This window comes from Vigna radiata, unplaced genomic scaffold (assembly GCF_000741045.1).
Source record: "Vigna radiata var. radiata cultivar VC1973A unplaced genomic scaffold, Vradiata_ver6 scaffold_223, whole genome shotgun sequence".
NCBI lineage: Eukaryota > Viridiplantae > Streptophyta > Magnoliopsida > Fabales > Fabaceae > Vigna > Vigna radiata.
Genome location: NW_014543246.1, coordinates 247,284 through 260,796, shown reverse-complemented (window position 1 = coordinate 260,796; position 13,513 = coordinate 247,284). Strand labels below are relative to the sequence as shown.

The 13,513-nt window shown below is 30.6% G+C and overlaps 2 protein-coding genes across 3 annotated transcripts; one reads left to right on the top strand and one right to left on the bottom strand.

The window, feature by feature from the left end:
- Positions 1-1,301: 1,301 nt before the first annotated feature.
- Positions 1,302-3,450, top strand: LOC106753309 (short-chain dehydrogenase TIC 32, chloroplastic). Its single transcript, XM_014635105.2, has 8 exons — positions 1,302-1,485; positions 1,878-2,109; positions 2,200-2,279; positions 2,360-2,513; positions 2,591-2,669; positions 2,740-2,830; positions 2,908-2,954; positions 3,030-3,450. The coding sequence occupies exons 1-8, from the start codon at positions 1,356-1,358 to the stop codon at positions 3,210-3,212; spliced, it is 996 nt and encodes a 331-aa protein (XP_014490591.1). The 5' UTR covers positions 1,302-1,355; the 3' UTR covers positions 3,213-3,450.
- Positions 3,451-4,610: 1,160 nt separating this feature from the next.
- On the bottom strand, positions 4,611-8,946 carry LOC106753278 (probable kinetochore protein SPC25). 2 transcript variants are annotated; one of them, XM_014635072.2, is made up of 8 exons: positions 8,680-8,941; positions 8,489-8,554; positions 8,238-8,384; positions 7,391-7,504; positions 7,217-7,306; positions 7,008-7,130; positions 5,949-6,181; positions 4,611-5,043 (listed from the first exon to the last, which is right to left on the bottom strand). In XM_014635072.2, exons 1-8 carry the CDS (start codon positions 8,810-8,812, stop codon positions 5,026-5,028), a joined length of 924 nt encoding a protein of 307 aa, XP_014490558.1. In that variant the 5' UTR covers positions 8,813-8,941; the 3' UTR covers positions 4,611-5,025. The 2 variants fall into 2 exon arrangements, with proteins under 2 accessions (XP_014490558.1, XP_014490557.1); XM_014635071.2 differs by lacking the exon at positions 4,611-5,043 and adding an exon at positions 5,176-5,361 and having other exon boundaries at positions 8,680-8,946.
- Positions 8,947-13,513: the final 4,567 nt, after the last annotated feature.

Genomic DNA, 13,513 nt, shown 5'->3' with positions numbered 1-13,513 from the left:
TTCTTTATTTCTTTCAAATATTATCATTACAAATGCAAAGCTAATAACAGGGACTGTACGTTTTAGATGAGTTGATGATTAGACCAATAAGCTCGTATCTTTATTGCTTAAGCCATGATAAATCAGTTTTTTGATATTTGGGAAAAATAAAAAGATATATAACATAAATTGATTTTTTATTACATTGAAAAAGTAAGAAAGAGATAACCTAACATAGATATTTGAAGGTAAAGATGAGTGTGTTGTAGCTTTTTTTTTGTCCGTATTTCTTGACGTTAACGTATCGTAAGAAGTAGAATATATAATTAGCCGGTGCAGATGGACGTGACTTTTGGTGCAACAAGCTATGTTTATGTCGCACCCACCGCACACTGGATATATAGCAACAGTATCTTTTGGTTGAAACTTGGAAATAATAGTTGTAACCCAAAATAAGAAAAAGAGTGAGAAAAAGGAAGTTTAGTGGAATATGTGAATGTGACAGTGATATTTTTGATTTTGTTGAACTAAATAAAACCTATTTCTGTAATAACATAGAGGGACTTTCAAAAGAAAGTTAGGCAAAGCAGATCACGTATCTTGCTCAGCAATTCAGACTGGATTTTGTTGTCTAGTACTACTCTTTGTCCTTTCTATTGCATATACAACATCACATGTCAAAATATATTATTAGAATCATGGATTAATTGCCAACCCTTTTAACTGTTAATCAGTACTGCGGAAAGATGGCAATTCATATATTAAGAAATTGATTACCATAAGAAATCCTTGTGCACAGGTACCAAACATCATTCATTTGCACGTAAGAATTGGGTTTTACTTGAGAAATAATCTTAACATAATTAATGATTCATTATTACCTACTCGAAAGTTTTAGCAAAAAAACACCAAAGTCCACGAGCCACTTAATAAGGACAGCAGTAATTATGAGAAATGAAAACCGGAAAAGTAAAGGGGGAAATGTCCAAAGGAATCAAATAGTTTCGGTAGGTTCAAATGGACCATTCGACATGGGTGGTCTCAACTTTCAATCAAAATTACTGGGTAACTGATGCACTAACTCAACCACGTTTCACTAACCATTGTAGAAAACTCTGAGCTCAGCTGCTGCAGTAAACAACTTCATTAATATATTAATAATTGCTGATCATTTTAGCTTGGTCCAAGTCCACGGTCTAAATGCGTACTTAAAAATAAACACATAATAGTCTTACGTTATACCATAATTTTCTATGTTAAAAATAAGAAATGATCAAACAACCTAGGTATGAGTTACCTTATATATAAGGTATGTGGCTTTTAGTTGCAGACACGAGTGTTTTGTCCTTGGGTGAGATTCCAAAGCAGGGCAATCCATGAAGGCAACACTGCGATACTTAGCAGGCATTGCTGGCCCAAGTGGTTTCGGCTCAAATTCAACAGCTGAACAAGTCACTCAAGATTTCTCTTCCTTGCTCCCTTCAAATCTAACCGCTCTCATCACTGGTAACTCACCATACAACAATAATATGTATCACTGTTCCAGTTCCATTCATATTTCTGTCACCGTTTCTAGTTTATAGTTAAGAATAAAAAACGGTTAACCTTTCCGATCTTTCCAATCTGTTTTTCAAGAATCTTATCAGAACGATGGTGTTGTCCATCACTTAATTCTGAATATATATGTAGCCATAAGCTGTCAAAGTGTCACTTGCATTTTCATTTGTACTTGCTTAATCTACATTTGTCTTGTCTGTGTGTCAGACATCTCTATCGATCTTTTTTTTACCTAGGATTATGTTAAATGTGTAGCAAGTTAACACCTAAGCAAATGTGTTGTTGTTTTCAAAGGTTAATATTAAAGAAGTTGTAATGTGCGGTTGAATTTTGAATTGAAGGTGCGACTTCTGGAATCGGAGCTGAAACAGCAAGAGTGTTGGCAAAAAGAGGAGTGAGAGTGGTGATTGGTGCGAGGGACTTGAAAAAGGCGAGGGAAGTGAGAGAGAAAATCCAAAAGGAGAGTCCTGGTGCTGAGGTTATTCTGCTGGAGATCGATCTTAGCTCTTTTGCTTCTGTACAGAGATTTTGCTCCGAGTTTTTAGCTTTAGATTTGCCTCTTAATATTCTCATGTAAGTTTTACTTTTTTCATGTTTCTTGTTTCTTCCTTCATTTTATTAGATAAGAACTAAAAGTCGGAATGGAATATATTTATTTCACAGAAACAATGCAGGAATGTACTCTCAGAACTTGGAATTCTCCGAAGACAAAATCGAAATGACATTTGCTACAAATTACTTAGGTACTTCTCCATTTAAAGAAGCAAAAAGGAAAGTAAAAGTGATATGAAAAAATAATTCTATATGATTTGTGAAATTGCAGGACATTTTTTGTTAACGAAAATGCTGGTAGAGAAAATGATAGATACGGCAAAGAAGTCAGGTATTGAAGGAAGAATAATAAACGTTTCTTCTGTGATTCATAGCTGGGTGAAAAGATCCACCTTTTGTTTCAACGACATGCTCTGCGGAAAAAAGTACAATCACCATACCATTTGCTCCCTTTCTCTGCAAAATTTTGATCATCTTAATTAATTTTAAATAACGATTGCAGTTATAATGGCACACGCGCATATGCTCAGTCAAAACTGGCAACAATTCTGCATGTGAAAGAAGTGGCAAGACAACTGAAGGTTAGATGATCACAAATAACTTATTCCGTTGTTTTATCGATTTCTAATTAATTTTTGGGTGTGATCATAGGAAAGGAATAATGCAAAGGTAACGATTAACGCAGTGCATCCAGGAATTGTGAAGACGGGAATTATCAGGGCGCATAAGGGCTTAATAACGGGTAATTAATTAAATAAGTTGTATTAAGTCATTTTCATAAGGTTAAAGCAACTAAATAATAATAAAATTTCCATGCAGATTCCCTGTTTTTCATTGCATCAAAGTTACTGAAATCGATATCACAGGTTTGTAAATATATTTTAGTGCTTAATTAATGATGAGTAGGATTGATTAATAAGTACATGAATGGACGTTGGTAGGGAGCATCAACGACGTGTTATGTTGCGCTAAGTCGAAAAACGGAAGGAGTGAGTGGAAAATATTTTACAGATTGTAACGAGAGTAACTGCTCAAGTCTTGCAAACGAGGAATCGGAAGCAATAAAGCTATGGAATGATACCTATGCATTGCTTCACAAACGGTTACGTCAAGCAACAAATTGAAACGCTTTCTAACCCATTTTCTATACTTCACACAGTGTAAATATTTTTGTAATTAATTATCTTTTCACGTTAAGTAGCACCCATTACAGAGTTCTAAAAACTACCCCAAAACCACATATATTGTACAAATTACTTACCAAATAAATTGCCACAATTTTTAGGGAAACTACCAAAAAAAAATGTGGCATTGCTGAAGAATTCCTAAAAGGTGCTATGTTTAGGAGAGAGTAAAGAGTAGAACTTCAGATGATTTAAGTTATTTGTAAATTAGTCAACGTAGCTCGTTAAATGCTTTAGTTTAGTGTTAATAGCTTTTTTATACGTATTTACTATCTAGATATCATTTATTTAATTTAAAATTTCAAATTACAATTTTTGATATGAAAATCACAAACTATTTTACGAAATATTTTTTTTTTCATTATTGAAGACTTTATTTTAATCTAATTTTTCTTTAGTTTCTAGAAATTCGAACGGAGATGCGCGTTAATAAAATATTAATAAACAAAGTATATCAATGAAAATTGAAAAGAAGAATAATTAAATCATAAATGAATTACAGGAGTCAAAATTCAAACTTCATTTTTTCTTGTTAAAATAAAGTCAGGATTTAAATTTTATTTACTTAAATAAATGAGTTAAAATTCTCTCTCTCATTCTTTGTTGTTCCAAAAATTTGGGCTTCATTTTTGTCTTGAACTCAACTTCCCTCTCCACATGTGCAACAAACAATTTATTTATTTATTATTAAATAGATTTTTTTCGATAAATTTCACTTGACGTTTTGGAAAAACATATAAATATCACGCTCATTAAACAATTACATTTCAAAACTTTGAAATTTTAAGATTCTATTGTGTTGTTAAACTTTTTTTTTTCTTTCGTCATATATTATCTTTTTCAAATTCATTGAAAGTGATTTAGATATTCTTGTGCAATACCTTTTAATCTTTTTCATGAATAATGTTCTTTATTTTCAATTGAATCAGTTTCTAATCTTGTGCAACACCTAATCTTTGTTTGATTGATTTTGTCCTTGTTTTATCTACTTAGCCATAAAGATAAAAACACGGACAAATGAATCAAACGACCAGGGTTCACCAAAAATCTTCCCTTTAAAACCATATTTACGTCGCAAAGAAATGGTCTACAATCCACCCGCAACACTCTTTGAATTCCAATCCAACAATAACACTTTATCGACATTAAAAGTAGGAATCCAAGAGAACAAAAGGCGTGTTGCTGTTTGTCTCTTCTTCAACCAGGCAAAAAGTGAAAGAAATGTTCAGATCTTTTGTAGTTGAATGTTACGTTTCCCCAAGTTGTGCCCCGGGTTTATGGTTATTTCGTTCAACAATTCATAATTATTTCTACTAAACTTTAATACGGACGAGCCCGGACACGAAACAATCTTACCTAGAATCAATCTCAAAAGTTCAATACAATAAATGGTTAAATTGAAATTCTTCAACACTAGAGGCAAACGAAAGATCATAAGAACCATTCGAATACATTGCTTCACTTACATAGTTTAGCAACAAGCTAAACAATCTAAAGAAAAATGGATATTACAAGATGTCGACAACTTTTAAACTACAACAAAACTCCTGTCTCCCAATATAGTTTTAATGTTTGACCCGTTTTGTGAAGATCGTCTGATTAATATGTACAGATTGAGATATCCAGACTGCAGAAATGTCTGGAATTGTGTCAATTTGTTAGCACTTGGTAACCTGAGTCATGAGTCATGCCTACAAGAGAATTTCAGAGACCTCAGTCTGTATCAACAAATGACGAGGTCAGCGCCCTCCCCTCAACTTTCTTTCCTAGCCTGTCATATATAAACGAGACGGCTATTGGCTGTTGTTGTATGCATACATAGATATATACAAGAATTATATCAATTTATTCTCAATTAAATGATGTCAAAATAGATATTACAGCAACCCCCCGACATCCAATCTATGCACCGCAGGGCCCAAAAATACATTAAAGATAAAAACCCTCCATCGTTCTAAACCATCATCCATTAAGAAAAATACAAAAGGAACAGTAGGATACTACTGAAGAAGGGCCAATGCACATAAAACAGTAGGCCGTAGCAATTATTCCAAGAATGATAGTTATATTTCAGATCCAGAAAAAAGACCTACAAAAGACGGGAATCCAATTAAGTGGAACAATTAAACCTAAAGATGTAATTGAGGACCAGTGTCAGATAAAAAAGGAAAAAGCCAGCCACATAACGAAGGGGAAAAAATCACCATTCCTCGTACACTTTTCCATCTGACCAGAAATTTGAGTGAGAGAGAGAACAAAGTTCATAAGAATTTCCTCTTTCAGTCCTTGTTATAACTTACAAGTTATAGGCAAAACCAATTCAGTTCCAATCTAAAAAACTAATGGGGCCAAAGTCAATTCCACTCAATTAAGCTAATTCAAAACATAACAATTCAATTACTAATATAAAACTCTCAGCATCTACAGCACATATATCAAGGATAAAATTAGATATTCTGAGTCAGGTAAGCATTATCATCTTTCTCTAATCTAAGATTGATTGATGACACCAAGAATAGATAAGAAAAGATATAAAGGACTGACTTCTTAGCCATTCATTTTGATGGTAACTACAACAGGAAAGAGTATTCTGTGAAGAGAATGATCTTCAATGATAATGCTGTATGGCGAGACAGGAATTTTAAGTCAACAAATACAGAATTTGAGAACTCATACCTTCAAACGAGGAGACTTGCGAACAGATGATGCAGATCCAGGAGATAAAACTGCTTTTAACCTTCTATTAACGTGTATTTTTCCGACTTTTGTATTACCTTCTATAGGCTCAACTTGATGCTCATTTTCCTTGCCCGGAAAGTCACTTCTAACAGATGACATTAACAAAACTGGAGCAGATGCAGAGTTAAAAGCAGACTCTTCATGTTCACCAGCTGTCTCGACCAAACTCCCTGTTTTTATGTAATTTTAAAAAATAACATTCATAATAAGCAGCTTTTTCACCAATGTTCAAAAAACTAGAAAAGTTGTTCAAATGGTTAAAAGTGTCTTAGTATAACAGAATATAAGCTCATTCCATTGAGTGTGAACATAGGCACATAATATTCTCATGTTTTCCATGGGTTTTTCAAAATTATCCTTGACTGTTGATTCCTATGAAAGTTGCATGTGTTTTTTCTTGCACTTTTTTTATTCACAGTGAGAGGTGTGAAACGCACCCTGAGAATATGCGAAGTTATATTCTAGAATTCTGGTAACTTCAATTTTTACTTATTTTTTTTATTTAAATCATTTGAACCTCTAGTAAGTATTCCTCAGAATATTAAGACTGTAACCAAACATGTTTTTAGAAAATCCAAGAAAACATTCTTAGCTACAATATTCTTAGGAATGTGATTACTGGAAGTGTAATATGAAACCTTAAAACAAATGCCAACTAAGGACATGATCACAAATATAGATAGATCAATCCTTCCTAATGACTATGCACGACATCCAAGTAAAATCCTTTCTCCAAACATTGGTTGCATTGTCTACAACAATGGCTATGGATAAACTATCAGAATTGGCCAAGGCTTATTGGTTTGGCAGATAACTAGCAAGCTGGTTCACCTGGTTTTCAGTAATCATGGTTTTAATTTTAAAAAATTAATCAGACTGGACAAAGGCCCAATAGACTTAATTTGCAATTAAGTGCTAAATTCATCTGGCAACATACAGAACTCTCCAATCTCATGACTGCACTCGTGTAAAAGAATGAAAGAACCATTGTTGTACCTTGTGCCACTGCTTCTTGGAACTTTTTCCTCATTACTCTGACAAATTTAAATAAATCATTTGTGTTGTTTAATTCGTGGATCAATTCTTTGGTTTCACCGAGGGAAGGTTCACAACTTAATACTGAAAGATGAAGGACAAAATTCAGACTTCCAGAAGTATATCCATATACTTTTAAGATCATAAACAAAATCAGATACTGTGCTTACACGAATATGTATCCTTTCCATGGAGGATAGTAAAAAAGTACTCCTCATTTGGATTGTTCATATTTATATTCTTGAATGTGAATTTTACCCCTGAAGAGCAGAAGAACTAATTAGGGCATCAATTTGCAGAAGAAAATTCAATCCTTATACAAAAAATTAATGCCAACCAATTACCACGTCCGCATTTTACATGAAAACCAAGGACCGTATTGTACCAGGAAATGACCTCTTGTGTTTCATCTTTCTGTTCAACGCTTTCGTTTAATTCCCCTTCAGATGCAGTCAGAGCTTTTTATAGTAGCAAAGAGAAGAGGGGTGAGGAAAAATTAGCTTAGAATTATTTATAATATATCTCCCGATGCAGGTATCCAATAGTAAGCAGAACAATGCAAATACATACAAGGTCAAAGATACAAACACAGTTCCAAAAGGCAAGAGGGCACAAATGACCAAACTATCATAGAACTTCTTTTACAACAGTTGAAACTTAATACATTAAAAATTATATAATAGATTGCATGATAATTCCTATCCTAAAAAGTTTTTTGCTTCCAGAAAAGGAAACAGAAGATAGACTGCATGTTGAAGTAGCTATTTAAAAAAAAATGTCAGTAATTGGGTGTGACAACCTCAATAAATGTAATTTGAATGCCAATGCAAGACGGCACTTGGCTACGTTAATGCCACAATGATTCTACGCAATCACAGGGACATATCGTGTTCATATTTACATATAATTTCGTCATCACAAAAGATGAGCCCTGCAAACAATATAAACATGTAGACTTGAAAAGATCTCAAACTACAAGCACGTCTGACCGCGATGACTATAGTAGACAACCAACAAAGTTAACTGTTTAGTTCTTGCACAACATTATATAATAAGGGAATGTTAAGTACGTTAACTTTTCCACAATGATTAGATAAATAACAATACAGTATAAATAAACATCCAGAAGAAAAGATAATTATAAGGATCCCAGCAAGAAAGTTGCATAAGGTAGAGACGGAGGTGCATTACCAAGAGATTGTTGAGATAGAATTGCAGCATATGCTTGTTTTTTGGTACGCTGCTCCTGAATAATTGCATCGAGTTCTTGAACTCTAGCCTTTGTAGAAGCAATAGCATCCACCAAAGCCATTCGCTTGGCCTCTTTGCGAGTCTTGACTGCACATAAAAATAGAGGCAGTTATTTGAAGGTCGAAAGGAATTAAACTGAAAATTGAAACAGAAATGCGAAATTAAAATTGAATAGAAAATGTTGGAGTCACCGGCAAGTGCTTTGACCAAATCATCCTCGGTGTCTCTCAGTTTAGCTTTTGACTCGTCTAGTTGAACTGGGAAGAAAGAACAGAGAGAGAGAGAGTGAGAACGGAAACCCTAAGACGAAGGTACTGAAGTAAAGAAGGTTTAGAGTGGAAACCCTAATGTGTGAGATAATTGAATGGAGGAAGTGAAGGACCTTGACAGCGAGCGGTTTCTTGCACTGTGTGTAGGAGAGAGTGGAGGGATTCGGAAAAAGAAGCGGTGAAAGCGTTGATTTTTTGCGTTTGAAGAGAGATCTCTGCGTCGCAAATTGAGATTGTGGACTCCATCTTTCTTCACTCCCAACACGAATCTTGAGCTCGATCCCTCAATTTCTTTGCTTTTTCTCCACAGACTGTTTTTTCCCTCTTCCAACGAAAAAACACGAGTCCGTTTTTAAATTGGCAAAGATTCGATTAGTCGTTAGGTTTTGTTGTGCGAGGATAAGATTTTTTTTCTTCTTTTTTGAAACACACTGGGATAGAATATTAAGACTGAAAAATGAAAGTAAGTAGAATTTAATTCACGGATTTAGCGTACATAAATACAATATGTTTAAATTATAATGTTGTTTTCTGAATTATATAGATTTTTCTAAAATTAATATAATATCTCTTTTAATGTAGTAAATCTTAACACAAAGTATCTTTATGATTTAATTATTTTTTATATGTGGAAAAAAAAACATTCTGAAGATAATATTTGGTTATTTTAATATTGGAGAATAAAGGATAAAAAAATAATGGGATTCATTACATCATTTCTCGTTTATTTATATTTATGTTTCAATTTTAATTTTTTTTTTATCAAAAGTCGAGTTTGATGTCAAAAACATTTTAATGAACTAAAACATGTTTTGGTGGATGATTATAGAGTTATATATGTAGTAAATAACAAAAAATAAATAAAATTCTTGAACAAAGATTTCTTGAAATATGTAGATTCATTTTCTATAAAGATTTATTTATCTATGATATATTAAACAAGTTTCCTAAGATAGAACAAAAAGTTTTTAAAAATATCTAAGGATTTTATAAGAACAATCAAGAAACTTTAAAAAGAATAAAATAATAAACTCATGATGTTCTATGAAAGAAACAAGAAAAGAAAAAAAAAACAAGATAATAAGAGAACGAAAAAGAGTATGTTTTAGAAAATGCACCACACTTTATTTATAGAGTTTGAAACCACCCAAAGTTCATGAAAGAATCTGCATAAGACTGTTGATCAAAATTAATTTATAAAAAGGAACATTGAGAAAATTCGATGCATTGAATTGCAAAATAACCTTATAATTTTGATGAAAACAAATTTTACAACAATATATAGAAGCTAATGTTTAAAATATGTCAAATACCCAATAAGAAAGATGTACTTGTGTAAAACATATTTATCGATTTTTTCACAATATCAAAAGCTTTTAGATCATTGGTTGGATAACCTTTGAATTTTTCCTTTTCATTTATAGATTGTAAAAGGTCTTTTAGAATTCAAAACTTGTGTATGATGACTTTTCATTCTAGCTTTCTTGTGATAGTATTGTAAAATTTAAGATGTTGTCAGATTAATTCAATTACATTTACCATAATTTGTGTGGCGTAAAAGCTAATCACTATAAGTTATAGGTAATTTTCTTCTTCTTACCCTTACATATTTGAATTATGAGGAAAAAAATATGTATTTTTAAAATTGAGGTTAAATGAAATTATATTATCAAGTATTTATTTAATAATTTTGAAAATATCTTAGAGTGGAATAAGATTCAACATTTGAATTTAACATTTGTGATGTTTGATCTTTAAAATATCTTCAAATTGTATATAAGAGAAGACGTGTTCATGCTCATACTAATTTTATGTAGTTTTGAATTTTTCACTCAAACTACATATTTCCAAGAGAATCGTCAATATAAATATGTGATTGAATAATGGACATCAGGGTTGCTCATATAGATGTGACTATTACTATTCCTCTTATAAGAGTACTTTTTTTTAATAAGAATAAATATTTTAAAAAAAGTCATATATATTTAAAAACATTGTCTTGACTTAATCATGTTACCATATATGTTAATATTTGTTACTTTTTGTATAAAAGAAAGATAAACTTTTCATTTATTTTCTACAATTATGAAAAAATGAAAACGAAATATAACCATATTTAAATTATAAAAAATCATATTTTATTTATGCTTTAAAATGTTTTTAATTATTGAAAAATTTAAAAATTTTGTATTTAGTTTCTGATATTTTATTTTATTTTGTTTCTTAAAATATTTACAAAATTGTGTATCTGGCCCATAAAACGTATTTATTTACATTTTACCTTTACCATTCTGTATTTTTTTTAAAGTAGTTCCTAAAATATTTCTAATTTATTCGGTTCGTTGCTAAAATTTTATATCATAATAAAAGTGTGAATTTATATTATATGATGTATACATCAATAAAAAGAATATATTGGGAGGGAAAAAAAGGTTTTTGAGTTCAAAAGTAAAAATAAAATAAAATAGGAAATTAAATGCAAAGTTAAAAATTTTCGCAGGATTAAAACGTACTTATACCTTTATCGATAGATACATTTAACTACTAATTTGTGAGTTGTGTTTTATTTAGATATATCTAGAAATAACTAAGGATTTGTTAATCTCTGAAGTTTTTTTTTTTGGTGATATCTAATGGTCTATGCCTAATAAGGTTGATCGGGCTATGTTGCCTATCTTAAAGAGTCATTTCTTTATGTACCCCCACACGTTTCATGTGCAACCGGTAGGTAAAAGACTAAAATATCCCTTTCTACAATCACCCTTTTCCATCGTGGCATCTTTATCTCTAGCCTCGCTGTTATCATTATCTATATATTGTGTCATAAATATATTCAAGACAAAAGGGTGTTTCAAATTACATAATTTAAAAGTCAAAATAGGTTTTGGTATTATAAAATTTGAAACCTTCCTTTTATGTCAAATACTGAATATGAAAATAATTTTTCTAAGAATAAAGTGGAGATTTTCGTATTTACGGGGAGGAAAATATGGGATGCAAAAAGAAATTTCTCAAGAATTACAACTGCTTCCAAAAGGTAAGACCCAGCCCATACAGAGTTAAACGGTATTGAATGGCAAGTAGCAAACAAATAAAAATAAAGCCCACGTATAGTTAGTATTTGATATTTACATTGTCCAAATTAATTAGTATACCCCTCTCTTCTTATATTTTATTAGTAAAATTCTCTTCTTCTGCTTTTCCATTTTTACCCTCCACCAACACTGTTTTCTCAACCTCATATTCATTATTCCTTAAACTCTATCGTTGCATCTCATCTTCATTATTCTTTAAATCTTATACACATTTTTCTTTATTAAAAATATTAAAATTTATCTCCTAAATTAAATACGATATTTTCCATCAGTATAGTACATTATACTGTAAATTTTTCTTCAAAACGATACTTTGCAATTGGCGTAAGACCTTATTATACATGATGTTGAATTTATTGGTGCAATTTAAAAACACACACACACACACACATATATATATATATATATATATATATATATATATATATATATATATATATATATATTGGCTATGCTCATTAGATTTATAAGTAAAAAGTAAGTTTTTAAAACTAGATATATCAAACATAAAATTAAATATTTGTCGGTAGTACGTACCGTAGTGGTACATAATAAACGATAGAAGACATCAAACAAATTCGTTAAAATAAAATTTGATATCTTGATTTAATTTTATTCTATCCATACAAAATAGGTTTTGAAGAGATATTTCCTTTGATTTGTATATATACAGTGACTTAAATTACTTCTAGTCAATGTAAAATATTTAATATTAAAACTTACTTACACTCCTTAATTTTGGTTTATACACTAAATTGGTGTAAATATTTTTATCAAATTTATCAAAATGAACTAATTTAAAAATAAATAATAGATAAATTATACTTAAAAGTATCACTTCATAATAATAATAAAAAAAAATATTGTGTCTGTGGATGTGTGTTGTATATAGGTGTGCATGTACGTCTGTGGGAGGATGGGGTTGTGTGGTGCATATCTTTTACTTTTAATTTGCTTAAAATAAAAAGTAAGGTGATATAAATTTAAGTAATTATTATTTTGTTTTTAGAATGTATTGAATGGACGTATCCTAAGTACACTTTCGTATAACAGGTATTTTCTTTTGTTAAAAAACACTTTCATTATATTAATGTTCCTAGAATATATATTATTTTCATCTTTTATGCCGTCTTTGAGGAAAAAAATTAAGAGAAAAAGCCATTTATTACATATATGGTTTCCTTCCATTGTCTCACCAAATAAATGAATTGAAAAAACTCTAACTCTAAAGCTTCCACATAAATTTGGTCAAGGGCATATACTAACATAAATTTGACCCACAAATATTTTTTTAATTACATATAAATTATTAAATTACTAAATTTTTTAAATTGAATTTATTATCCTTACATATTTTATATTAATTACATATACGTTATTAATTCATTTTTTATCATTTATAATTTGACACTAAAACTTATAATCCTTAACTAAATTTTTAATATTTAAAACTAGACTCTTGATCAATTTAAAACAAATTAATTCTTTTTCTAGTAAAAATTTTCAATTATTATTATTTTAAAAAAATGTTTCACATTTTAAAAGAAGTGTAACATGAATTAATTATGACAACATTTAAGTGTAACAGAATGCAATAAAATAATTAAGAAAAAAAGCTTGTTCTTGAGTCAAAAAAACTAGGACTTCCTGCAGACACATATTTTAACGAGACATTGAATTTCACTGAGCAATCACCATCTGCCTTCTTTTGTCTGTTGCTTATGTAATACTCTTTTCTATTTCTAATTTCTAAATTTTTGTCCCACCCCAATTGCCGATAATGATTCACCACCATAAAATAATTCAATTCAAAACATTTTAATAAATGCCATGGAATTTGGACACCTGTTCG

Bases quoted from the DNA above. Each gene is read 5' to 3' on its own strand.
- LOC106753278 (XM_014635071.2), bottom strand. From the start codon at position 8,812: ATGGAGTCCACAATCTCAATTTGCGACGCAGAGATCTCTCTTCAAACG. The intron at 7,131-7,216 runs GTAAGCACAGTA...TTCATCTTTCAG, and splicing joins TGGAAAGGATACATATTCGT to TATTAAGTTGTGAACCTTCC. The intron at 6,182-7,007 runs GTACAACAATGG...ACATAAAAACAG, and splicing joins CCAAGAAGCAGTGGCACAAG to GGAGTTTGGTCGAGACAGCT.
- LOC106753309 (XM_014635105.2), top strand. From the start codon at position 1,356: ATGAAGGCAACACTGCGATACTTAGCAGGCATTGCTGGCCCAAGTGGT. The intron at 2,280-2,359 runs GTACTTCTCCAT...GTGAAATTGCAG, and splicing joins ATTTGCTACAAATTACTTAG to GACATTTTTTGTTAACGAAA. The intron at 2,831-2,907 runs GTAATTAATTAA...ATTTCCATGCAG, and splicing joins GCATAAGGGCTTAATAACGG to ATTCCCTGTTTTTCATTGCA.